This window comes from Choristoneura fumiferana, chromosome 18 (genome assembly GCF_025370935.1).
Source record: "Choristoneura fumiferana chromosome 18, NRCan_CFum_1, whole genome shotgun sequence".
In the NCBI taxonomy this organism is placed as follows: Eukaryota; Metazoa; Arthropoda; class Insecta; order Lepidoptera; family Tortricidae; genus Choristoneura; species Choristoneura fumiferana.
The window spans coordinates 11520226-11547186 of NC_133489.1; the positions used below are offsets into that span (position 1 = coordinate 11520226).

At 37.5% G+C, this 26961-nt stretch overlaps 1 protein-coding gene and 1 long non-coding RNA gene across 2 annotated transcripts; one reads left to right on the forward strand and one right to left on the reverse strand.

Moving 5' to 3' along the window:
- Positions 1-10619: 10619 nt before the first annotated feature.
- On the reverse strand, positions 10620-25059 carry LOC141438150 (protein takeout-like). Its single transcript, XM_074101874.1, has 4 exons — positions 25001-25059; positions 13729-13868; positions 12588-12737; positions 10620-11473 (listed from the first exon to the last, which is right to left on the reverse strand). Exons 1-4 carry the CDS (start codon positions 25057-25059, stop codon positions 11322-11324), a joined length of 501 nt encoding a protein of 166 aa, XP_073957975.1. The 3' UTR covers positions 10620-11321.
- Positions 13875-19814, forward strand: LOC141438151 (uncharacterized). Its single transcript, XR_012452454.1, has 2 exons — positions 13875-15216; positions 17930-19814. It is a non-coding gene; the product is annotated as an uncharacterized lncRNA (long non-coding RNA).
- Positions 25060-26961: the final 1902 nt, after the last annotated feature.

The window sequence follows — 26961 nt, forward strand, 5'->3', positions numbered from 1 at the left end:
CACATGCAGTCGCTAGCCGCTCGTTTGCAGCGATGAATCTGGTCACGTGACCCCATTTTTTAAGGTGATAAAAAGTAGCGTCAAGTCACCGCGTCGAGCAGCAGCGACAAGATGGCTTCTTGCAGGATTGATATTGGCCTTGGAACTTAGACTATGTCTCTCCTTCCTCTTTGCCATGGAAGCTGATTTATTTCTTAATCTCATTTAGTAGCAAGCGTGGCAGTGTGGTACAAATAAAAGAAATTGGAATTAAAAAAAAAACAAGTGTTTTTGCCGAAATTGAAGTTTTTTTTCCAGCGATAAAGCTCATATAACATTTTCAGCTTTCTCGCTATAAATTTATCACGTGATCCGGCTACTTACTACGAAACTCGAAGTTCGTGTCGTGCGGTCCCTCTCGCTCTCGTATTAAACAGTATAAGTGTCAAAGGAACCGCACGACACGAACTTCGTATGTTGCCATCCCGCTAACGCTTGTCATTTAATACGCGAGTGAAAAGGCCGGTGCGATACGAACTTCGATTTTCGAGTTTCGTAGTAGCCCCTCCGATTTGACACTGGAAACGAGCGTCGAGCGATTTCATGTGGCCCCACCTTTTCATTTGCATGGAGCAGCAAGGCTACTACGAAACTCGAAACTCAAAGTTCGTATCGTACCGTTCCTCTCGCTCTCGTATTAAATAGTATAAGTGTCAGAGGGACCGCACGACACGAACTTCGAGTTTCGAGTTTCATAGTAGCCCTAATGCTGTGTTTTCAATCTGGATGCCCCTTAAGGGCTAGGGCAGGGTTTCTTAAAGTGGGGTCCGTAGCATGTGTATGGTCCGCTAGGTCAGTCCATGATGAGAGTGTGTATACGGGTCAGTCTGTAAACATATAATATTAAGGGGCTGTTTCACCATCCATTGATTAGTGTTAACTGGCGGTTAGGTGTGATGCCGTCTCTATTTGTTTTGTTCGAATAGACGGAGACGGCATCACATTTAACCGTCGGTTAACGCTAGTCAATGGATGGTGAAACAGCCCCTAATAAAATTAAAAAAAAAAACTGACAGAGGTCCGTGGAATTATTTAAATTGTGAAAGTGGTCCGTGACTGCAAAAAGCTTAAGAAACCCAGGGCTAGGGGGTCGCAGTATCTTTCAAATACTCTCACCGCCGCGTTATTGTAATTATTTACTAGCATGTAATCTTTTGCCAATAAAATATATACTACTAGCTTTTGCCCGCGACTTCGTCCGCGTGGAATAGTAACTTTGGGAAGTATTGAATTTATTTAGGATACCTATTCTGCCAATAATAGTATATAGAAACTTCTACGGTTAACTGAAAATAACCTATTTTAATACATTGCTATAAGTATAAACTATGTTTTTTTTTTGTTCTTCCATCCATCCTCCATCCATGTTCTTTGGTAAAACGTAAATATTTTGCGGGTAGCCATATTTTAGCTAGACTAATTCTTCATAGTGAACTCTTGACACATTACGTCCTTTATTAAGTTAGGAGGGTAAGCATAGCTACACATATTTCCGATAAATATACTTATAGTAAATTGGTTTGGAAATCCTTAAATAAATAGGTCGATGTATAAAAACCGCCGGAACAAATGATTTTTAGGGTTCCGTACTTCAAAATGAAAAATGGAACTCTTATAGGATCACTTTGCTGTCCGTCCGTCCGTCTGTCTGTCAAGACCCTTTGTCTCGTAAACGCGCGGAGTATAGGTATCGAGTTGAAATTGAAACCCTAAACTCAAGTCAATAGTCCCAAAAGCTGTGAAAAAATGAAACTTCTAAGTCAAGGCAATCAAAGCTACAGTCATTAAAAGGTGTTTCCATACAAATCGCCTAACAGAAAAAGTTATAGGGTACTTCGGGCTGTCCTAGAAACTTGGAATTTTGCATAAAGGTAACTCTTTATAGCAAAATAAATAAGAAAAATCTGAAAATCATAATTATTCATGTCTGACTGTCTATCAATTACTGTTTATCAATAAGCCATCTAAAATGACCCCACACTGCGTACATTTTGCTTATGAGCTTAGAAGGCTCTGCTAACACTGCATCGTCCCCTCTGCAAACATCCAGGTAAAGTTTTCAAAAACGCTTGAACAAATATTTAGGTATTTATTTCCTATTAGTGCCCAAATGCCAAATTTCATAAAGAACCATCGATTTATCTTTGACAATGACGATCTTCCATATAAAGTTTCATCCCCTATTTCACCCCCTCACCGGAAGAATTAAAAAAACGCGCGAACTAACATCTATTTATCTCTTATTACGTGCCGAAATGGCAAGTTTAATAAAGATTCGTCGATTTATCTTCGATAATGACAACCTTCCATATAAAGTTTCATCCCCTATTTCACCCCCTCACATGTCGAATTTAAAAAAAAAAGCGTGAACAAACATCTATTTATCTCTTATTACGTGCCGAAATGGCAAGTTTGATAAAGATTAATCGATTTATCTTCTATAATGACGACCTTCCATACAAACTTTCATCCCCTATTTCATCCCCTCACAGGCTGAATTTTCAAAAAAGCTGTAACAATTATAACTTATTTCTTTTTAAGTGCCTAAATGCCAAATTTTATGGTTTTATCTTCGACAGCGACGAACTTGCACCATTTAAACTTTCATCCCCTATTTCAACCCCTTAAAGCCTCTTTTTCACAATAAAAGATAGCCTATGTTCTTTCCCAAGGTCTATTCTATCGCTGTACCAAATTTCATCAAAATCGGTTCAGCGGTTTAAGCGTGAAAGCGTAACAGACAGACAGACAGACAGACAGACAGACAGACAGACAGACAGACAGACAGAGTTACTTTCGCATTTATAATATTATAGTATAGTATGGAAGTATGGATTTACAGAACATTTCATTTGAATGGCAGCATTGTGGTAGATTTGATGGAATTTAATTAGAAATCCTATAAGTACTTGGTTTGGATAGGTATTTAACTAAATATAAAGAACAAAACAATGTCAATTGGTGTCTTAAATATTGAAATTCCCCCATTGAACTATCTAAACATTTGCATAATAAGTTAAATGTATAAAAAACCTTGAATAGGTATAAAAAATGTGGCCGCTGAAGTTTGTTTACATTAAATACCTATCCAAACCAGGTAGGTATAGTCAATTAGTCAGTGGCGTAGCGTTATATTGGGCTTCAATCACTCCTGCTGGCTCGTGCCGAGGCACCGACTGACTTCAGAATGGTGGAAAAATATTTTTTCATGGTTTTTTGTAGTCGGTTAAATTTTATGTTATAAAATTTTATTTCCACTCATTTTTGTGTAAATAATCTAAGATACCTACAATAGTTTAATATCAACTGCTCGTCACCTTTTACGAAAGATTGCTTTTTCCGATGCAGACACGTTCATTAATTGAGGAGTCCTGGTACTTCACCACCCGTTTGGTAATATGTATTACGAGGAGTCAAAGTAATTAAAATTCAAGCCGTGAAATACTTGTTATTGAGTAGTAACTCCGATGGTCAACTGTGGTCTTCATCATCTGTTCCACTTCACCAAATGATGATTTTCAACGAGTTACTACTAAATATATCCAATGTACTATAGGTGTCCCTACAACATTTGAAGAATTCCCTCGATTTCCTTAAGATCCAATCATTAGATCCTGATTTGGTGCTTATGGGACCTAATTGAAGATATTCCTAGAAGAACGCAAAAAAAAATTCAAATCGGTTCATAAATGACGGAGTTCTGAGGCAACAAACATAGAAAAAATACAACCGAATTGAAAACCTCATCCTTTTTTTGAAGTCGGTTAAAAACTAAAACTAGACGCCTGGGTATCGGCAGTACAGCAGGGCTACTACGAAACTCGAAACTCGAAGTTCGTGTCGTGCGGTCCCTCCGACACTTATACTATTTACTACTAGAGCGAGAGGGACGGTACGATACGAACTTCAATTTTCGAACTTCGGAGTAGGCCCTCAGGCGCGTGTAGCTGCACGTATCGCTTCCGCAGCGGTGAGTCCCAGCGTTGGGCTAGCATGCTCGCTCAGGATGCTATTCGTGCTGCCCATACTGCTAGAGGAGAGACGCACATCGTTTCCTCATGATGGTAAAAAAGCAGTCCGTGTGCGCCTCCGCGAACATTGTCGACGCACTGCAATACCATGACATGACAGCCCGAACAACATCCTGAACGCGTCATTATATTGGACGCGCAACGCGCTGTAGACCCACTGAGTAAAGTTAGTCCACAGACCACACGTGTACAATGTTTGGAAAAAAGCCTTAAATAAAAATTAAAGATTTTAATTTATTTTATTAGTATGACATTGCTACCCACTGAAAATACTTAGGTGCACTCTAAACAGGTTGTGGGCCCAGAGCGTGAAAGGAGTCATTTGCTTCAGCCTATCGTGTGTGATAATCTAATGAAAGGGCTTACTAAGCCGATTCTAAAAATATATCACATCATTATATTTCAGTCACTTGTTTTAAATTAAAATAAAAACATTTTTAATATGGTTTTATTTACTAAAATAAATAGCTTTAATAAAATATCCAAAAGATTTTCCTTTACGATATTATAATTCTTATTTTACGTAATTACGTCGTGTGAATAATTGCTCAGGTAAATTTATTAGGTTTCTTAGTCAGGGTCGCTTTATTGTAATAGAATTTTTTAATAAAAAAATCAAAAACCCGCCTGCAAAAATGAACTGAAATGATCGAAATAAGACAAACAATTAGAAATATCAAAAGCTAACAGAATTAAACGAAAGAAATCGATACAAGACCAAACACAAAAGTGGTAGTCCTTGAAAATGTAATGCAAGACAGAAGGCATGCATGCATGCAGGCATGCATTTTTTACCTATCATTCAGTCTCATGCCTCCGTCTACATTTCATATCATTGCATTAAATTTTCAAGGACTACCATGGACTGGACATGTTTTAAGTTAACCTTTTGTGTTTGGTATTGTATCGATTTCTTTCATTCAATTCTGTTAGCTTTTGATATTTCTATTTTTTTTTGTCTTGTTTCGATCTCTTCAGTTCATTTTTGCAGGTGGGTTTTTGATTGTTTTAAATTATTACATGCAATGAAATGTTTATGTTGTGTTTCTTAAAATAGGCTTCAAAGTTGCAGACCTATTTACAGGTCGAAATCTATATATACATGGTAGTTAGCCTGTGCAGTGGGATATAAGTATATAGACTGGGATGATGATGATGATGATAATTTTAGTTTTCTTACAAACATTGATTTCTAGTTTTTATTTATTTCAGTGCATGTTTGAGAAAAGCCCTATACCTACAAGCCTCGGCGTGAGAGAACTTGCCGGCCTCGTATACCTACCCGAACTAGACGGCCTAGACCTTCATGGCCTTCAAGGCTGGCGAGTTTCGTGTTCCTATCCGACCTCGCTACCTCAGTGTCGGCCGTCTACACATACTCAGCCTGTGCCCTTAGAGTAAGTTTTTTGGTTACAAAATACGTATCGATCGAGTTCGCGTTAAAATCTCAATTTGTCTCTAGCGGAACGTTTGCGATGATCGTGTTTCCATACAAATTGAGATTTTACGCGACCGTGATCGAGACGGGATCCCTTTGTTTCTCATACATTTTTTGTTCCGAATTTCGATGGTCAGAAATTGATATCCATATAATTTATAAACATAAACATCACTCGTCATATTATAATTTTTGTTCAGTATAATGCTTATTAGCTCTAATATTAATGGCATATAATATTAAATTCTATAATCACAAAAGTCATACATTGTTAACTATAACGTTCAAAGATCTAACGATAATTATTCAGAAATAGTTTAAGCCATATATTTCACCGTACTAATGGTTGTTACTCATATCGTTTTAATTTAATGCCTAAAGTGTCTAGGTCTAAGAAACCAAATCCATAATATTTATAGCCATAATAGATAATTACTCAGAAAAATCTCCAGGGATACATTTGAAAGTGCTAATTAATTTAACTACGACTTTAGATATAGTTCGACTAATAGAAATAATGTCGAAAACAATTTGATTTCTGCGAGCGAGCGAAGCGAGCGAGCAAGACTGTTCGGAGCAGAAGCGACTCGGATAGGTTAGGTTTAGAAGGCTAAGGCGGGAGCGAAGCGGAGCGTAGTGTTAGGTATTTTTTTTATATCAGCCCGGGTAATATTGCTCCACAATTTTTGATCCTCGATGTTACTTTAATTTTATTTTTATTATGAACTTTGATTATTATGCATACAACTACAGTTAGGTATACATTCGGTAGTTACAATATTATGTATTTAATTTTTCTGATAAATAATTTAATTCATTATTATATTATATGAGTGTTTTTATTGAATTTAACATTATGACGTTAAATGTTATGACTAACTTATCAGGGGACTATCAATCATTATGACCTGCGAAAAAAGACCTTACAACAATTATTATAAACTAGTTTATTGCCTTTAATATTATGGTATGGTATACTATATGGACATCGAACGTTTAAACTAACCAATTTTATGACTTACAATAATTATGACCTGCGAAAGTCGGAACTTCACTTTATACTGTTTAATGCTATGACTTAAGATAATATGACTTGCAAAAATTATGATAAATAACGTTATGGATTGTTAAAATCGGAGTTAAAATTTTATGGGAAACAATAGAGACCCATCGAGACGTGTTTTGTAACCGAAAACTTACACTAGGGGTACTGCAAGCCTTTCTTTCCCGGCCTCTACAGTAATGTACTATTACAGTAACGTTATGCAGCATCAGTGGTGCAATCGACACTGCACCACCGATGGTGCAAACGATACATAGCAGTGTCGTTTGCTTGCACCATTGATGGTGCTATAAAGGCGCATATGAAACTGGAGGAAAAAAGCCCCCGGACTAAGCGAAGTCATTTCATTAAGTACTTATATCCAAACTGTTATAAAGGATGAGTACTTACCTAATATTACGTTAAATTGTCGCGAACATTTTCCGTATTTTTTTTTGTTAATCTTATCGGATTTAAAATTTCACTATTAGAATGCTAAATTATTCCAAAATACCATAGGCTATATTTATTAACAGAAAAAATTAGGGTTCCGTACTAAAACTAATATTATAGAGGAAAACTTTGGATTTTTGTTACGAAATAACTCAAAAACTACTGGACCGATTTAAAAAATTCTTTCACTATTAGAATGCTAAATTATTCCAAAGTGCCAAGGCTAAAAACGGGACCCTATTACTAAGACACCACTGTCGGTCTGTCTGTCTGTCTGTCTGTCACCAGGCAGTATCTCATGAATCGTGGCTAAGCCTCGTTTCATAAACCCACACTCGTGTTTTAAGGACCCCTATTACGATACAGTTGTATAAAATACTATTATTTAGTGGTGATGTAAATTTAAAATACCATGGTGAATAAAATATTTTACAGGGTAATATATTTGTAACAAAAAATATTTGTTCTTATTTATTTAAATAAATTTCACGTGTACAATCAGGGCAATATAACTCTCGAATCTCCCGCCAGTTACAAATTGGCGTTGTACTGGTGATAATCTTCATAACCGCACATGGAGCAAAATATTGTTGAAGATCAAAACCTTTCTTCATGTAGGATTTTTTTTAAGGCAACGATTTAAAAAATATTTCTTTGCTTAAAACTTCTGGCAATTCCAAATCACAAAACCATCCATGAAAATTGACTGCGTTCTATCTGACATTGATTATATCAGTAAACTAAAGAGGTCTGGATAAAAACACTGTATATTAGCTTGACGTTATACGTCTGTCATCGGCACCAGCACCACAGTTACGCTCCCCGGTCCTAAATAATAGTTTTCCAAAATTAAACTTACTGTAAATTTAAGATAATATGTAGGTGATCTATCTAATGACAATAACTTCTAGACTTTCGATATTAATATTTTCTACTACGCGATATCACATACGTAGGTACAATACCGATTCGATTGTGGCTATTTTATTTTTTAAGTTAATAGAAGTCACCTTTGTTAGTTAAAAATAGCAGACTTGTTGAATGTTTATTAATCGGAACGGATTTACCACTTTGAAGGACAACCTATGAATGTTATCTTCAAAGCGGCCAGTCACATTTGGCATTTTAATGCGTCTTTATTCTAGGACAACAATTAGAAATAATACCTACGCACAGGTACACTCCGTGAGCTCTTAAAAACCTTCGGATTTTAGAAGCATGCTTCGGGTATAGACGATGTCATGCGATCGTGATATGCGGTTCTGTTCTGCACTGTTACCGTAAAAAGTTATGTAAAGAATAACTATGTACTAAATAAACCCTATTGTAATAATTTTACGCTTCTTTATCTTTTTCTAATTTTAATACAATATGACTTTTTGTCATGATACAAATAAAACAAAATCAGCATTTTCGAAGTCTTCCATCATTAATTTGAATAGAGAACACCCCGCCTTATCACACTACTTTTATTTGGAAGTATATTATTATAGAGCTGTTGTTATACCTACTGTATCCCTTGGGTGTAAAATGAATGTTTTTGGTCTGCTTTCGTTTGATATTTTTTTAATGTACTTTCTTAATCCCCGTTGCATCTATAACTCGGTCTTGAACCTTATTAAATATTTACGATCAACACTTTTCTTGAAACTTTCAGCTTCATTACAAAATATTTATATACTTGCATTATAAACAATTTCCCGTGATTGGCTATTTACAGAAATACCCTGTTTAAATTGACTCGCCATGGAAATCAATTTCCGAAAAATAACAAACTAAATAAATATGTAAGTGGTGGTTTTAACTGTTCTATATAAATCAATGAAAACTCAACGAGTGCACTCTTCGCGTAATGGATTGCTACTAAGTCAAAAAGAAAAGTGTCATTTTCTACTAAACGAATCCTTCCGATTTCCCCCGAAACCCGAAGGTTTTTCTAAGAGATCACGGATTGTATAAATTTTGATCATGTAGCTTATCAGAGCTTATAGCAATAAATACAATAGAACACATTTAAACCACCATTTCATATTTTTATAACATCAAAGAGATGAAAGAAACCGAGAACCCTCTTCGTAGATAGTGCCTTAAGCAATATGTAAAAAGATTAAGTATGTTCAAATCTCGCCTTAATTTTGCGGCCCTAAAATTCTTTAATTATTAATAAAAATATGAAATGGTAGGCTTAAGTGTGCCCTATAGTATGGTTCCCTGTCTTTTCGCCGAAATATTATTCCCAAATGTTTCATTTGCCAAACTATTTCCTTTCCAATCAAATCTAGTTTCGCCAGACATATGCCTCCTTACTCCCACCCATGTAAACGTTTACAACAAAATTTGCAAAAAAATCAAAAACCCCAAAGACTTATCTGCTGCCAAGCTAAAAAGTACTATAGAAGAACATCTAGCTAAACTGAATTACCAAGATACGGAAGATCTCCTTAAAGCCTGCAATTAAACGCCTGAACGCAAGTAAAAAAAAAAAACACACACACACACACTCATGCACACACGCACACGTAAACACAGACACACACACTTAAAGTAAGTTCAAAACTATTACTATCATTACTTTTAGTGATTTTGTATTTTTAAGACTTCATTTGGCACTCGCGATACCGACCCAGAGTCTAGTGCGAAGGCCGTCGAAAAGTCAGGTGATGTTATTTGTATTTTATTCAAATGTGTATTCCTGTATTTTTTGTGCACTGTGTAACTTTATTGCTAAATAAAATGATTTTTATTCTATTTCCCAACTCACGATTTGGGACTGAAACCATATTTTTTTCGGCACTTTCATAAAACAAATCTAACCTTAGGTACCTACTGTGTTCTTAAACCATAAGAAAATACACTGAGAATTCTGAGAAATATTATTTACTGTCGGAGAAAATTGAGAGTTGGGAAATAAAACAGTTTGCAAATAAAACATTTGGGAAGAAATAATTCTGCGAAAAGGCAAGATACCACGTAGAAGATTATAAACAAAGCATTCCTGTAGTAAACAATTAATTCCCACTAATATTTTAAATGCGAAAGTTTGTAAGTCTGTTTGTTTGTTTCTTACTCCATCACGTCTAAACTACTGAACCGATTTAGATGACATTTGGTCGGAGTCCTGGAGAAGAACATAGGATAGTTTTTATCCCGGAAAATTGCATAGTTCCCGCGGGATAGCGATAAACGAATTCTGATCGGACGGAGTCGCGGGTAACGGCTAGTTTAAGTATAAACATACACACACACAAACATCACGCCTGTATTCCCAAATGTTGTAGGCAGAGCACACGAAACGTTACCGCTTCGGAGCCACTTTTAGCAATTTTAAATTTAAAGTTTGACAAAAAAAAGGTACAATAGTGACAGTTTCACAGTTTGCTAGCCTGTCGCCTACGGCATACCTTAACCTATATCCTTTGTCGCCTCTTACGACATCTACGGAAGAAATGGAGAGGTGTAATTCGAAATAACCCGACACCACACGGGGAGTAGGTATTATGTATAAATATAAATCTAATTAATATTATGTCGCAAATTACGTATTAATATTGTGTCATTTTGTAAGTATTACTTATTACATTACGTATTAATCTAGGTACTTACAAAGTAAACAAAATTATGACTTTATCTTATTACTTCTTTTATTCATCATCATCATCAATTAAGACTTCACAATAAATTGTTAAGAACCCCTTCTTCTGTGACCTTCTAGAGTATCTAGCTAGAGTCCAATGTTATCCTGAATGGACAAAATACCACAGATGTCTGTCTGACGAATTACATGGACCTGTATTGTCACTGGCCGTTATGTTCTTCAACATTTCTTACATGCTGGGCTAATACTTATTTATTGCCTTTTATCAAGTGTGTGGATGGAAACTAATATTGTGTGTAATACTTTTAAAGCCTGTTTTTATTATTATATCCATTTTAAAGTTACACTATTGAATAAATTGCACTTAAATAACGTCCACAATGCTATTTTAAAATTTGGTTTAATTTATATTTGCAAAAAAATATAAATTTTTAGCTACATGTCATTATTTGACAGTCTCCGCAAATTTTGTCAACGCTACGCGTCTCCACCGTCGTGCACGTAGCCAATATGCAGTGTATGTCATCGGCACGAAAATTTGGGCCCTGAACATATCTTTAAACAAAACGTCAATACTTTGGGATTGATTTCTCAAAAACAAATGACATTGTGACTGTTGCATTGCTTCTAAGATTCCTAACCATATATGATTAGTTGTAATCGATTTCGTGTGGTACATACATTATTTGGCATTCACCTTTTCGATGCATGAACATATTTTATTTAAGCTGGAAACATCTTGTCGTATGGTACTTTTAAGAATAATTTATTCGCGATGCGTATCCCGATCTTGTTCCAGTTGTCTTGCGCGTAGGGCAGTAACTCCCGGTACAGCGGCCTCCAGTTCGCGTTCGCGAAATCGTTGGCCAGCTGAACTAAAATAAACAAATCCATAATTAATAAAATTCATCAATAATAATAACATCTCGGGACAAATTACACCAACTGACCTAGCCCCAATCTAACCAAAGCTTGTACCATCAGCCAAATATGTGGTCTACCACCCTAAAGTTGATAATCGTTTGCATGTCATAAAACAATAATGCCAATTAGACGTGTCTGTCAACTTGAAAGTTCGACTTTAGCGACATATTCATTTGAAAGGAACTTGTTTAAGATTGATAGACCATTTATTTGGCTGATGGTACCTACTATACTATGGGTGCTAGACAACGGATAGACATACATATATAGATAAATATACCTAACAAACATTCGTATTCATCATACAAATATTTGCCCGTCACGGGCATCGAACCCGCAACCGCTAGCTTCGTAGTCAGGGTAACTAACAACTTAGCTGTCCGGTAGTCAATATCTAGCTTGTGTACCTAAATAAGTCCCGCTGTCAGGAACGGGCCTCTTTCTTTTCAGAATGAGATACTTTGAGGGTAATGTCCAAGCGAGCTTAGTGTGAATCGAGAACTTAACACACACCATTGGACTGCTTTCCAGGTGTGTTCAGATTTTCTTGCGTAGATACCGAAAAGTGAGAGCGTGTGCGAGTCGGGGTCAATAGCTAATAAAGCTATTATATGACGTTATAAGCATTTACTAAATTGACTATTCGTTTAAACTAAAGCTACAAAAAATCTAATGTTGCAGTAAATAGAAAATTGACCTGTTCTCAGGGCGAAATTAAAGTGCGTTTTATTAAAATCGTGTCTTCGAGTTAGGTACCTATTGATATAAGGTGTCATCTACCATAATTGTTTTATTTTCATATTATGGAACTCTGTATCTACATCTTTCTTTCGTCTGTCTATTACCTTTCACGCTAAAACCGCCGCACTGATTAAGACGAAATTTAGTATGGAGATAGTTTGAGAATCTAGGAGGAACATAGAATAGTTCTATCCCGGAAACTTACATAATTCCCATGGAATAGCGATAAACGAATACCTCGAAATCGCGGGCAACAACTAGTAAGTAATAAATAACAGTCAAAGTATTCTGTGGTTTTCGAGTAAGTTTTGCATATTAACTTACTTATACCCTGACTCTCAGGTATGTCGTTAGACACGTAGGACTCCAGATTTCCGACGTCGGGTCGCATGTAAAACGACTTGATTCGGACGTACGTTTCGTTGTCTCTTTTCTCCGGAACACCGTCTAGTTTCCATGTGTACACCAAGTCAGCTGCGAAACATGAAAAATATGTAACAAATCTCATTTTTGGGCCAAGTTTGGAGCGAGAAGACTATGTCTTTGTGAAAGCCGGCCTTTATACCTATTTAACTGGGCTAACTGTAACCGTGTCGTGCTCTATGGTAGTTGCGATAGATGGGTGATGGGACCACACCACACGCCACTATTATAGGTGTATGCAAGTGAGTAAGATCGGTTAGTTACTCGGATTCTCCTGTGGTGCAATTGGTAGGACACACTCGCTGAAATATTCTCTTCTAATTTATTTATACTTTTAAACGAGAAATAATATTATTAAATATGTACACGGGTAACTCTTGTGTACCTGTACATATTTATTTCAGAGATCTCGGAAATGGTTCTAACAATTTCGACGAAATTTGCTATGTATACAGGATATTTCTCACCACCTTTGGCCGCTTCTGGCTTTAATTCAAGAGTCGATTCTACTCGCATAACTAAGCTACTTTTGTTTTATTTTAAATATTTTTTGACATTTATTTGACATCTCTTAGATAAACAGTTACATATTTGACATCTCTTAGAAGCTTAACTAGGTCAATTGGTGTGACATATTTATCATAAAGCCCCCATGGTCAGAGACTCCCTGTATAAGTAGGGCCTTTCGGGGTTGATCGATCTAGCTTGGTTATCTCTGGGAAAAAGCGTGTTTTTGATCTTTAGTGCTTTTTGAGTGCAAATTACATGTGCAATAAGATCAATAATTTCGATACCTCCGTTCTCATCAGTGTGGTGGTTCAGTAAGTGGTTACAGTATTGGACTTGCAAACAAGGTCAGGCTTGACTTTGTTTTTTTTTATTATTTATACATTTATTTAGTTCACGTTTTACATTTAATGCTCATTTAAATAGGTAGGTACGTATCTTCTAAAAAAATCACGTTTAAAAAGTTAAAGCTACAACTAGTTAAACGTAAGGTGCAGGTAGGTAGGTAGCTTACCCAGATTGATTAGTTACTCACTCATTGTAGTATTAAACATTCCGCTAGCGTTGAACGTGAGAGAGTTGAATCGCCCTTCACCGAAATAGTTTCCTTGCACGAAGACTCGTGGGGTAGTCATGTCCACTTCTAAGTGGAAGCGGTCTTCATCGGCACGTATTCTGTAATTCATTGAAAATTTAGGCAAATGTTACAGTATGTACTTATGAAAAGATAATAAAGATAATACTAATGAAACTCAAGTAGAAACGAAATCAAAAATTCGTTTGCGTTTTTATCTGATTAATATTTAATTAAACGAAAATTATTTATTTGTATTGTATTATTTTATATTAAGGGGGTTGCTCTTCCATACAAACCTACGGACACCCCGCATAGCTTCCACGGACATGTTTTCTTAGAGGATTTTTTGAGAATAGTAAATTATGGATATGCTCTTCAAGCAAAATCCAAAAAAAAGTAACTTTATTGCATCAAAAGTGCAGCGTGATGCAGTAAATTTTGATGCATTTTACCATTGTATGAGTACAACTGACAGTGTTCGCAGCGAACATGTAGTGACATTTTATATGGGTGCGTGAGTCAATGTCACAAAATCAAACTATTGTAAATAGGTATAGACTATTTCGTGTGGTCACGTGACCATCACCTTTGGCTCAGATAATACGACAACTAAATGAAGAAAGCATGAGATCACTGAGAGATCAAGTTCAAGTTTCTGAGTCTAGTATTTACTTTTTTTGTTTTTAAATCTGTTATTTTCGGAAGTTGAAACGCCTAAACTATTATTTCTGATTAATGCAAGGACACAAACTGTAAGTAAGACGAAAAATAGGTAAGTTACTTTTAAAATTGTCATTTAAAATAATAATTATTTAAGTAACAGACCCAGTCCTCGGCAAAAATTATAACATTGCATACTTTACATACATTATAATGCGGTGCTTCGATCTAGGACAAGTGGTTTAAATTCAACTTACAAATTCTGAACAGATATTAGTTATTTACTCTTACGTAGACAGTAGCGCCACTAATTTAAATAAAGCATATTTATTCTCACAATAAAAGGTGCTAGGTGTAATCACTAAACTAATTAGTTAAAAAATAAGGTCTACATTCAACATACATTGCATGTGTATGTATGAATATCAAGTTTTACAGTGAGGCTCAAATAAATTCCTACATATCACGGCATTTTTACGGCCGCTAAATCTAGGCTCGGTGAATAAAAAGGTTTTCACAATCGAAGTAGTTTTCGTACCTTTTTTATTATTATAACTGGCTAGATAAGTAAAATTTAAACGTCATTATAATACATTTTTGTCACAACGTCAAGTCAATGAGATTGATATTCAAAAGCAATTATGTTTGAATAATTATGGTTTGAACACAAATCAAGAAGTCAAAAAGTTGGCGGACGAGAGGAAATTAGCAAGAGTGCAACTCTTAAACTATTTATGTATGTACGATTCGATGATGAAAAGAATACCTATGTAATTGGATACACGGGTATGTTTATTTTATCATTTTTGTCAGAAACATTAATATTTGTTACAAGAACACCAGAGGCAGGGCTGTAAGAATTTAATTCCTACTGGGTGGCCAAAGTATGGCTTATCGTGTGTACCAAACTTGTGGTCTGCAGCAACCTACTACGAAAACATGCCAAATTTCCCTAACTCTTAGTTGCGTCGTGAACATTTTCACTCCATAGAAGTAAGTCGCTTCCCACCGTCTGTCTGCATATGTACGAGTATGTACTGTATGTACTCTATTATGAAGTGATTCAAGATTTTTTATTTTATTTATAAGTGTGAGAAACGGCAGGGTTATGGTTTTGGAGCGTATGTATGGTCATTTCTTTCGCACGCTATGCAACAAGGCCTTGATGCATCTTAGCAAACAACAAGACAAGAGCAGAGACAAGAAAATAAGTCTTTGTTAGGAGTGACACAGGTTGTTAATTTTATGCGTATGTTAGTCTGTCTGTGTATCTTTCGGTCGGCCCATCCGTCCGTCCGTCTGTCGATCCGTCCATCTGTCTGTCCGTCTTTCTGTCTGTCTGTGTTTCGAAGTGAACACTACATCATTATTGTCCAGTGATGACATATGGATCCGAGACGTGGTGCTTTACTTTAGGCCTTATAAATAGGCTCAGAGTTGCTCAGCGAGCTATGGAGAGAGCTATGCTTGGGGTTTCTCTACGGGACCGAATCAGAAATGAGGAGATACGTAGAAGAACAAGGGTCACCGACATAGCCAAGCGAATCAGCTCGTTGAAGTGGCAATGGGCGGGCTATATAGCACGGAGAGCGGATGGCCGTTGGGGCCGAAAAGTTCTCGAGTGGAGGCGCGGATCGGCAAGCGCAGCGTAGGACGTCCACCAACAAGATGGACGGATGACCTGGTTAAAGCCGCAGGTTCGCGGTGGATGCAGGCTGCTGCCAGTTGAAGCAACTGGAGGTCTGTGGGTGAGGCCTATGTCCAACAGTGGACGTCCTACGGCTGAGATGATGATGATGATGATGGTGAATAAAGTTGTACCAACTGTACTTTAGTCGAAAATTTTACTATGACCTTTAAAATTTATAAGTATTTTATTGATAATTAGAAGCAGAGTCTTGAGAAATAGCTCATGTTAGGAGATAAAGAGATCAGAAGAGGTATCGTTAGATTTGTCTCTGTTAGGAGTGACACAGGTTGTTAATTTTATGCGTATGTGAGTCTGTCTGTGTACCTTTCCGTCGGCTCATCCGTCCGTCCGTCTGTTGATCTGTCCATCTGTCTGTCCGTCTGTCTGTCTGTCTGTGTTTCGAAGTGAACATTACATCATTGTCCTATTTTTTTAATTATTGTTTACCAACGCACACACCAAACCTTTTATCCTAAAAAGCTGAAATTTAAGATAAGGAAAAAATGGGATTTATTATGTAGGTACCTACATAAAATTCTACTGGTTCGTAACTATTATTTAGTTTTTAGGGTTCCGTACCTAAAAAGTGCCAACGGAACCCTATTTCTGAGACTCCGCTGTCTGTCTGTCTGTCTGTCCGTCCGTCTGTCACAGGGCTCTATCTCTTGAGTCGTAATAGTTAGACACTTTAAATTTTTACAGATTATGTATTACTGTGGCCGCTATAACAACAAATACTCAAACCAGAATAAAACAAATATTTAAGTTTTTTTTTTGCTAATGTCTAATGTTGTATAGATAATGGTACGGAACACTTCGTGCGCGAATCCGACTCGCACTTGGCCAGTTTATTTTTAATACCCAGGGTATTCAATGTTAAATATTTAATTTTACAACTCTATCTCCATATCACTAATCTCTGTAAATTTTACATGCAGGCAGAAAGGAATAGCAAAAATCTAAATTCAATATCAGGATATTTTGAAAAAGATAAGTATTGTTCACAAACCGATCTTAATGACGATGATGATGATGATGATGGTCGTATGTCATCGCTGCCGAATTCTAACTTTATTCAATGAAAGACATGGAGAAACTTTGTCACAAAGACATAGTTCAGATAATTTGATATTACGCTGTCCGTCCGTCTATTTCTATAGGATTACTTAAAACTGAAGCAAACTGAAGTGGCAGTGGGCCGGCCATATCAGCCGAAGAACCGATAACTGCTAAGGTAAACGAGTAAAAGCCTAGCGTGGCGAGGGACGCCCTCAGACTAGGTGGAGCGATGATCTTCACTGGGTAGCTGACAGTAACTGGATGAGAGTGGCCGAGGGTCGTGCTCAGTGGCGTGCAATTGGAGACGCCTATGTCCAGTAGTGGGCTAAGATAGGCCGATGATGATGATGATGATGATGATGACTTAAAATAAGACAATAATCCCACTCATATTATAAATGCGAAAGTTTGTTAGTCTGTTTGTTTAATTCTTTATTACCTTTTCACGTCTAATTCGTTGAACCGATTAGGATGAAATTTGGGATACAGATAGTTTGAGTCCCGTAGAAAAACATAGGGTAGTTTTTTTTAATCGCAATATTCCCGCGGAATAGCTTATAAACGAATTCTACGCTGACAGAGTTGCGTGCAACAGTATGTAGGTACATTAGGGATTTACCTACTGATAGTCTGATTTACGTCCATATGCTGTAACTAAAAAGCATCGGTCACTTTATTCGTACACCTAGGTATCTTATAGTCTGTCTGCTAATACTATTTCTGTATTTATTAATACACAATTCCTTTCAGATTCAATGCTAACTAACTGCATATAATTTTGCCTGGAATCATTATATTGCTGAAGTAGCCTAGGTGCTGTCATGCAATATTCAAGGTGAAGAAAAGAAGAAACGTTGAATGTTGATATGCAAGAAATTAAGGAATATCTGACTGATTAACTATGTTTGATTTATTTATTAACGCTGTGTTATAAAGTTTGTTCTAAATAAATATGATGTACACAACGAAATAAAGTCTTCGTAGGCATCTTTCTTTTAGCGTTCCGTGGGTGGAAATTTTAGTGGAGCTTCTAAAAACAAGAATACCAACAGGTATGTAGTTTTTATTTTTTGACCATCAGTGGTGTAGCGGTATAGCAAGCGGTACGGATTACCGAGGACCTGGGTTCGATTCCCAGTGATGGTCTTATTTTTCTGTTTTTTCTGTGCATCTTTATTTCAGTTTGTATTTTCAATTTAGGTTTTACGGGATGACCGTAAAAGTAAAAATTTGGAATTGAAATAAAAAATACAAAAAGATTCCAAAAAAACAATCTTAAGTTTTTATTTGTCGAATGAAACTACAGTAATATCAGATGATGAGATAATAGGGGTACATATATATAAAGTACTATAAAACCGTACAACTTTGACCTTTGAGATAACTTTGCCCAAGTTGTCATTTTTTAAAATATCTGAAATAAAACAAAATTGACTGATTTGTGACCACTTTGTGACATGCACATTTCTAAATCATTTTTGTATATTTTTTTCCCTGTTGTCACGAATAAATCTTTTCTTTTCCCTTTATATCGGAATATTTCTTTATTCCTGACGGGAGTTGCTTCTCCTTTTTAGGGTTCCGTACCCAAAGGGTGCCAACGGGACCCTATTGCTGAGATTCTGCTGTCTGTCTGTGTGTTTGTCTGTCTGTCTTCTACTGGTTCGTAACTATTATTTAGTTTTTATAGTTAGGCCAACGGGACCCTATTGCTGAGACTCTGCTGTCTGTCTGTCTGTCTGTCTGTCTGTCCATCCGTCTGTCACAGGGCTTTATCTCTTGAGCTGTAATAGCTACCCGTGTGATGGGTTAGAATTAGACCTCTCCATTTCTTCCGTGGATGTCGTAAGAGGCGACTGAGGACCGTAGGCCACAGGCTAGCAACCTGTCACTATTGTACCGTTTTCGTCAAACTTAAAACCTAAAATTGCTAAAAGTGGCTCCGAAGCTGTAACGTTTCGTGTGCTTTGCCTACCCCATTTAGGCATACATGTTTGTGTGTACTAGACACTTGAAATGTTGACAGATTATGTAGGTATTACTGTGGCCTCCATAACAACAAATACTAATAATAAAGTAAGTAAAATTAAAAAATAAATGGAGTTGTCATACAAGAAACGTGTTTTTTCCCAGCGTTTTTTGGTTACTAGGCGTTGCTAAAACTTATTAGTGAACTGTTTTAAAAACATTGTACGTACGGAACCCTTCGTATGTACGAGTCCAACTCGAACTTGACCTTTTTTTATCCTGCTAAGGCCTTTTTGTTACAGCTTATATTTAACTCCGCGGGCAAAATATATATCACTAGTAACGTGCTAGCACAAGTCTTTTCGCGATAGTTTTAATCTTCTTCTGCGTGAAACATAAACATTGTAGTAGAAAAATAGTAGAATTATTATATGTTCAATTTTTTTAACAAACGAGTTGGTGTTATGCTCTATGTCACAGGATGACTAAATATTGACTATCCATATCGATAATAATATCACTCATGTTTAGACTTTGCTCATGTCTAGCTTTAGAGACATTCTTGACTGAGCCGGCCGCGATAACTGTAGTAGGTAGTATGGCGTTCTTTTTCGAGTGTCATTGCTACTGAACTGTCAGGTTGCCCTTCAGAAGAAAAGGAAACTCGTGTAAAATGACAATCTCGCATACAGATACCCAGAATCAAGAACCAAAATCAGAAGAATTGTATAAGCTCATATATTGATATTTTTTTATTGTGAGCTTACTTTTTTTTAATTATGTGTAACTATTATTACAAATTATATATTTTTAAGCTTCTGGTACCTTGACTTTTGTATTTAGGACTATTGCATGGTAGGTGCACGCGGCTATTAGCTAGTTTTATAAGATCTCCGCTTACAAATTGTATCTTTCGCGTCACTGCTTTCATTATAGTGGCATCATAATAATGTTTGATTTTGAGTTTGCATTACATTATAGGCACTAAGTAAGTATAGAAGTTAGGTTGGTCAAAACTGTCTTATTGGCTGTACATTTATTTTCATCCAATCTAGTGTCCCAAATTTCAAATTTGTCAATTTTCAAAATCACTCAATATGCTTGACTGAAATGTTTTGAATGAAATCTGGGCCATATTGTCCGAAATAAAGGTCTTTACTTATTATTGTAATAGCTGGTTCAGATTTTCGATCACGAACCCATCTGGACCCGGTCATTTGAAAGGCATGGGACCACAGCCAACATATCTAATATAGATGAGATGAGCAGAATTTTGGAGGTCTATCCCCTAATACACTATTAGGATGTGCTAGCGGACAGGCCTCTACAGTTGTCAGATCCGAACAGTAATTCACATGGAGTGGGCTATGGCGTTATAGGATGCCGCATACAGCATTACCGAGATATGGAGTGAGATAACGGATACCTACCATTCCAATTTTTCCAATATCATATAAATTGTACTTTTAGTAGACGATGACATGCCGTTCACTAAATGGGCCGCTCAAACTATTGACCCCCCGAAACAACGAGGTGTAGTATAATATAATGCTTCAAAAATATATTTCACATACTTTTATTCTGACCTAGAAAGACGTGTAATAATATGTGATATTTTTGATTGGTTCGATTGTATATCTATCTTGTCTTGAGTGGATAGAGATGAACGAAATAAATACTTGAATAATTGAGTGGTTTCGGTGTTACCAGGTTCCTTGACCCTTGATGCGTGGCTTTACTGGTACGTCCATGAGGCACATGTGCCATATGACCAGTGATGTAAATAATGGAGTTGTTCTTTCGAAAAAATAATAAACTTTATTACATACATTATAATAATTATTTTTATTCTTGAACCACATTTAGATAAACAATATATATTATATTACCTTATCATTACTATGGCGACGTGTCAAAAGAACGCTGCACATTGCTTCGGGACAGAGAACTTGTTAATTTGCGGAACCTCATATAAATTGACAACAATATTTTTACTTTACTTCTGCGCTACGAACCGTGCCCCACAACTACGTCCATGTGAAATATCTATACAATAAGTTTACATACACGCCCGCTCTCTTTCTCTTCGATGTAAAACAATATTTTATTATGTATGTATAGTATATGTCACACAAGCTCGACTAGCTGTCACAAATACCTACTATATAACTATTATTAGGTATTGTGTGATATATATATTATTTCATGTAGGAGGAGGGAGGTGGAGGAGGGCGTGTACTGCATGTTATTATATTATGTAGGAACGTATCACATAGATCTAACTGTGCCGCACGGTTGATAGCAGAGAAACCTAGGGCAAAATTAAATACTGTAGGTTCTAGATGCTGACTAACAGTCAAGCTCAAAAAAATTTAATTGCTAGTGGTACGGTTGGCTTGTTGATTGACTGGACAGCGGGCATATTTAACTTGTATCACAAAGTTTATACCTTTTTTTTGTTCTCAAAGTATTAGCTGAATCTAATGCCGACGTTGTTCACTAGCAGACCTGACCCCCTGATCCTTATAATTATTCTCAAACGCTGTCTAATGCGACGTACTGCATTTTACTTACCCCAAAGAAAAGATTGTATGGTAGAACTGCAACTGTCACAGGCGGAACGGCAGTGATGGGCCTGGTAATTGCAGCCTGCTCGCGTGCACAGACAGATGAGAGGAATAGAGCAACAAAATAATTAAAAGAAACTGGAATTAATCAAAATACCACGCACAGGACTTATCACGCTAACGCACACGAGTAATATTTACCTCGACGTTTCGGCAACATTACAGTGGCCGTGGTCACGAGTAGACTGAAGTGTGGGGTGTCAAGTCTGCCTAGCAGCGCGAGTCCTTCGAACTACCCGCACTTGGTCATTTTTATTTGTCACCCCACACTGTAATGTTGCCGAAACGTCGAGGTAAATATTACTCGTGTCTAAAAATATATTGTTTCCAAAATAGTTACTTGATTTATAATGCATAATAATTGGCATGATAATTGGGATATGAATTTACTGTACCAGCGGGAAAATTACAAATTAATTATACCCACTGCCCGGTCAACCAGACTAGTTAGCCGTAGATACTACAGGCAAAGAGCGATCAAAAAGTAGCAAAGTAAAGACATTCCCTTTTTACTCTTAGTATTTGAGGACATGTAAAACTATTTGAGCATTTCCAAATAAAGTTTGTACATTTGATTTGCGACTCCTATTTGTGATAAAAATTTGCAGGTTTGTAGAGTGAACGATATTGAGTCGTAATAACATAGTCTCTCAAAATGTTCCAATTGGTTTGTATGGAAATTTCCTTTTTTGTTACCAAAACTATGGATTTGCGGTAACAAAAAAGGAACTTTCCATACAAATTAATTGGGACATTTCGGGAGACTATCTACCTGCAAATTTTTACCCAAATCGGAGTCGCAAATCAAATGTACAAACTTTTTTAGAAATGCTCATTTTAGCACTGTAGCTTGCTGTGACAAAGTACCAAACTGTTCAGCTACCTATGAGCTTGACTGCTTCGAATTGGGTTTGATGCAACATCTGTCTCCGATGATGACGTGTCAGCTAAACTGAACGTGCCCGTAGTCTGCAAGTACGACGGATTATTTGCGGTAGTTCTAGTTCCTTTAAGACCTTGAAGAAAGAACTGCGTTATTTTTCCGCCTTTGTACCTTTGCAAGAACTGAAGATGCTACTGCGAAAGGAACAAAGGCAAAAAAAAACGCAAGTTCCATCGCACGAACATCCAAAGGAAACACTGCCAATAATCCAGTACACACGACTACAAGCCTGCTGGATCGGAAAAAAATCCTAGCAGATAATACTTACAATAGGTAGTTATATGATACGAATCGACAACTGTTTTCGACTCGAAGGTAACAAAGGGAGTGTAGATGATTTTGAAACTGCTCGTAGTCTTCTGCTGATTGTGCCAAATCATCGGTTATGATATCCTAACAAAATCAATTTATAGAGATAAGTAGGTACAAAATTAGCACGGGATAATTTTTACCGCAATTTGATCGGCGCAAGTTATCGGCGAGTGGGTGAACTTTTGCTGTTATGTAAGTATTTCGTAAGTATTTATTTATACCTATAAAGGCAAAACATGGCCTAAAAATGCATGAGATTTGGCAAACGTATTCCTTGAGGATCGCAGAGGTGCAAGAAGTTTTTTTTTTAATTCGAATACCTACACTACAGAGTAGATTTTTTTCTTCAACGGGAGCGAAGCCGTAGGATTAAGCTAGTAATTATATATACGAACTGAGAAATCCAGATGCAGAAGCCTAGATAAACTCTTCGTCAACTCTTTTCATGGTTAGCAACTTATTAATAATTTATATTAGCAGTTTATGATTACTAATTCTCTACCAAAAGTCTTACCACAGAAATTGAGTGATGATGATGATGATAATTAGGATAGTAAACTCTGTATGGATTTTATTACCTCTTTGATAGAAAGAGCTTACACGAAGCACTGTTCATAAAATATTAGGTATGTCTAAAGGCACTGTTACACATGCTCGTTACTGGACTGAAGCAAACGCGTTCACACTTGCTTATTACCTTTCCCCTTCCACCCCGTCTCGAGCTTGCCACTAATAAGCATGCTCGATAGTAGCATGTCCTGTTCACACATGCTACTAGCTAGCATTTGTTCAATAGTAGCATGCTTTCTTGCTACTAAAGAGCATGTGTAACAGTGTCTTAAGGGACTTTGGCTTTACGGATGCCCTTGATAAACTTGATTGCCTGTGCATTCCTGTGCGTGTCGTACAAGATGACTAAGAGCCCTGGTGGCAGCGCTCTCTATTGCCAACTACGAATTCCAAACTCCAGCTCTGCGGCGTGGAAGGTAAGGACAAACCACCGCACTATTTTCCCAAGAAACTCGTCCTGTAGATTTGCTACCGATTTTCAACCGACGACCATGACCACTTTAGCAAGAGTAGTAACTACGAAAAGTAACTATAAATATAACCTGAATAATAGCAAGACCATCAACCAAGACAAGAAACCGTGGTCAGAATCTCGGTAATTTCTCAATTTATCGTACACATATTATGACCACTTGAAAGGCGTTTGGCTCGTATTATAATATGCGAACAGTTATCCAAGACCCTGCTTCTAATTATCAATAAAATACTTATAGATTTTATAGGTCGTAGTAAAATTTTCGAGTAAAGTACAGTTGGTACAAAATTTCGTGACTCGATAAAAAAATGTGAATATTACTCGAAGGAGTACCCCGATCGGGTAGCTAAGTGTCGCAATAGACTTTCGCTAGCTGGCGCTGTCTATTTGAGTGTGTGCGTGAGCTCCTAGTGTCCGTATACGGCTGCAATTGACGTTCAAAGTAAAGCACCTCGTTTGCGGCTTTGGCGGAATATTTCATTTCGAGTGTGGGGTCAAAAAATCGGTTACGCTTAGATACTCCCGCCATTAGTTTTTGGTGAAATAATTCTTCATAATTTACGAAAAAAACCTGAAAAAAGAAACTATTGATAACAGCGCCATCTAACGGGACATTGCTCATGAGCTAACCAGGAGCAAACCCCTTAATAAAACCATTTTTAGACACCCATAAATAATTATATTTATTAGTGCGTATTTTCGTTTTACGTGGCCCATATTTTAATTTGAGTAATATAAATGATTTTAACGTGTAGAATAACATCACTACACGTGTAATTATTTATATTAAGATAAGTAGATTCGTGAGTTTTACTTCTATTGCCTACGATTGTTTTTTTGTGTGGACGTTAGTTAAAAAGCTAAAATATTCAACATCTACTGCATGTTAATTATTTCTTCCATATAGCAAATAAATAAATTAATACCTTGCATCGTGAACCTTGGCTGCTTTCAAACCTTCGACGTAGATATCCTTCATGCTCATTTCTTGCATGCTTAAATAATTAAGAAAACACACTATATAATTAATAAAACACACATGAAAATAGAACTTAGACGAAGATGACATTACTACGCTAATCTTTTGCATCGTGGAGATAGGTGGCTGAGACGGTAGGTATACTTGGCTGGTACGTTGATGTAGGTACATTCAGCAGCAGAAGTGGTTGAGCGGTTATGGTGCTCAAAATGATCTAAACACACTCTTATTACCTTGGCAGTGGAGTCGTGTGTAGATCATTTCAAGTGTAGGACATCGTGACCCTTAAGGCAAATATGGCCGAACTTGTAAGAAAACTCGACGTATCGCAGGATACTATCACCGAGTTGCGTAAAGAAATCACCAGTTGGCGCAATAGTGCCCCGGACTGCCCCGGTAACTCGGTCACCTGTTGTGACTTCGAATTTAAATGTTAATGACCGACTAGAAGCAAATGCCGATTCAGCGGCATCAAGTTTTGAGTCGAAACGTCCGCCGATGCAACGTAAGAGACCTGAACCTCGTGTCCTGCCCTGCCCGGCGCCTCGCCGCCGGCGTGTTCCCCGCGTGGGCCAAGGAACTACACCAACAAGTAGCATGCCGAATAAGCCCTTGAGCACCAAAGTGGACGAGGAGAGGTTCACATTGGTGCAGAAGAAAAGCAAGGCTCGCAAGAAACCTTGTAGGAGTCAGTGTGGCTCTGCAGAACCGGGCCCTGGCTCCGGGCTGAGGGCAGCCACGCCGAATACGGCACTGTATGTATGTGTCGCGTCTGCATTACATGCACAGTCGTCGCAGTCGTAGATACGGTGGAATACGTCCGCCGGAAGAGCGGATACACGCTGATCGAGGGTGCAGAGCTGCAGCTGCGCCATTACGTGCACTTCAACTCGTTTGTGGTGCGCGTGCCGCGGCTGCTGATAGGGACCATCGCGAGTGCTGCCTTCTGGCCGAAAGACGTCGTGTTCCGGCGGTTCCTGGGCACCATGCCGCAGATGAATGCGACGCCGGGACCTACTAGTTACCACCTACCACCAGCCACATAATTTTGTTTTAATTTATAATAATTTACTGACAATTTAGGTCCCGCAAAATTAGGTGCGGCACTCGCGTGCGAGCGAAGCGAAGAGGAGTGTTAGGTACAATTACGACGACAACGCGTGAGCCGAACGAAAGCTGGCGAAGCGCCAGTAGGTAGACTTAATTAAGTTAAGAAATAATTTGGCCATATCAGTGCTGATTATGTAAGTGGTTACAGAAACAACTTTTTTTTATGACCAAGTATCTTAGTTGCGTTGGCTTAGCAGTTTGTTTATATTTCATTGCTGCAATGGATAGCAGACCTGAATATTCAATTTTGATTTAAATTCACCGTGGTACCTTCACGCGTTCCTGAGAAAAAGGGTTTTGACAGACGGATGGACGGACGGACCGACGGACAACAAAGTGATCTTAAAAGGATTCATCCATCATCATCATCCCAGTCCGTCCGTCCCACTGCTGGACACAGGCCTCCTCTCTGAATGAGAGGGCTTGGGCCATAGTTCCCACTCGGGCCCAATGCGTATTGGGAACTACACACATACACAATTGAATTGCTTCGCTGGTTTGTGCAGGGTGCCTCACGTGTTGTTTCCTTCAAATATTAACTCGTGGTCAATTTCAAATGTAATTTCGCACATGAATTTCGAAAACCTCAAGACGCGAGCCAGGTTTGAACTCACGATCCTCTGCTTGAGAGGCTATAGGTAAACCCTAGGCAACCACGGCTTTTTGAATCACAATCTAAGGCGACGACGGTCAGTTTCAAAACACAACAGGGCCTTATTCGATGCACAAGTAATTGCATTCAGAGTCCAAGGATGGTAAAGTTTACGCATTAATCCTATGACTCACTTCGACATAAGA

Excerpts from the sequence above, each read along its gene's own strand:
- LOC141438150 (XM_074101874.1), bottom strand. The coding sequence starts at position 25,059 with ATGAGCATGAAGGATATCTACGTCGAAGGTTTGAAAGCAGCCAAGGTT. Across the intron at positions 13,869-25,000 it reads GCCAAGGTTCACGATGCAAG|AATACGTGCCGATGAAGACC; the intron begins GTATTAATTTAT and ends AATGAATTACAG. Across the intron at positions 11,474-12,587 it reads ACCTGAGAGTCAGGGTATAA|TTCAGCTGGCCAACGATTTC; the intron begins GTAAGTTAATAT and ends TGTTTATTTTAG.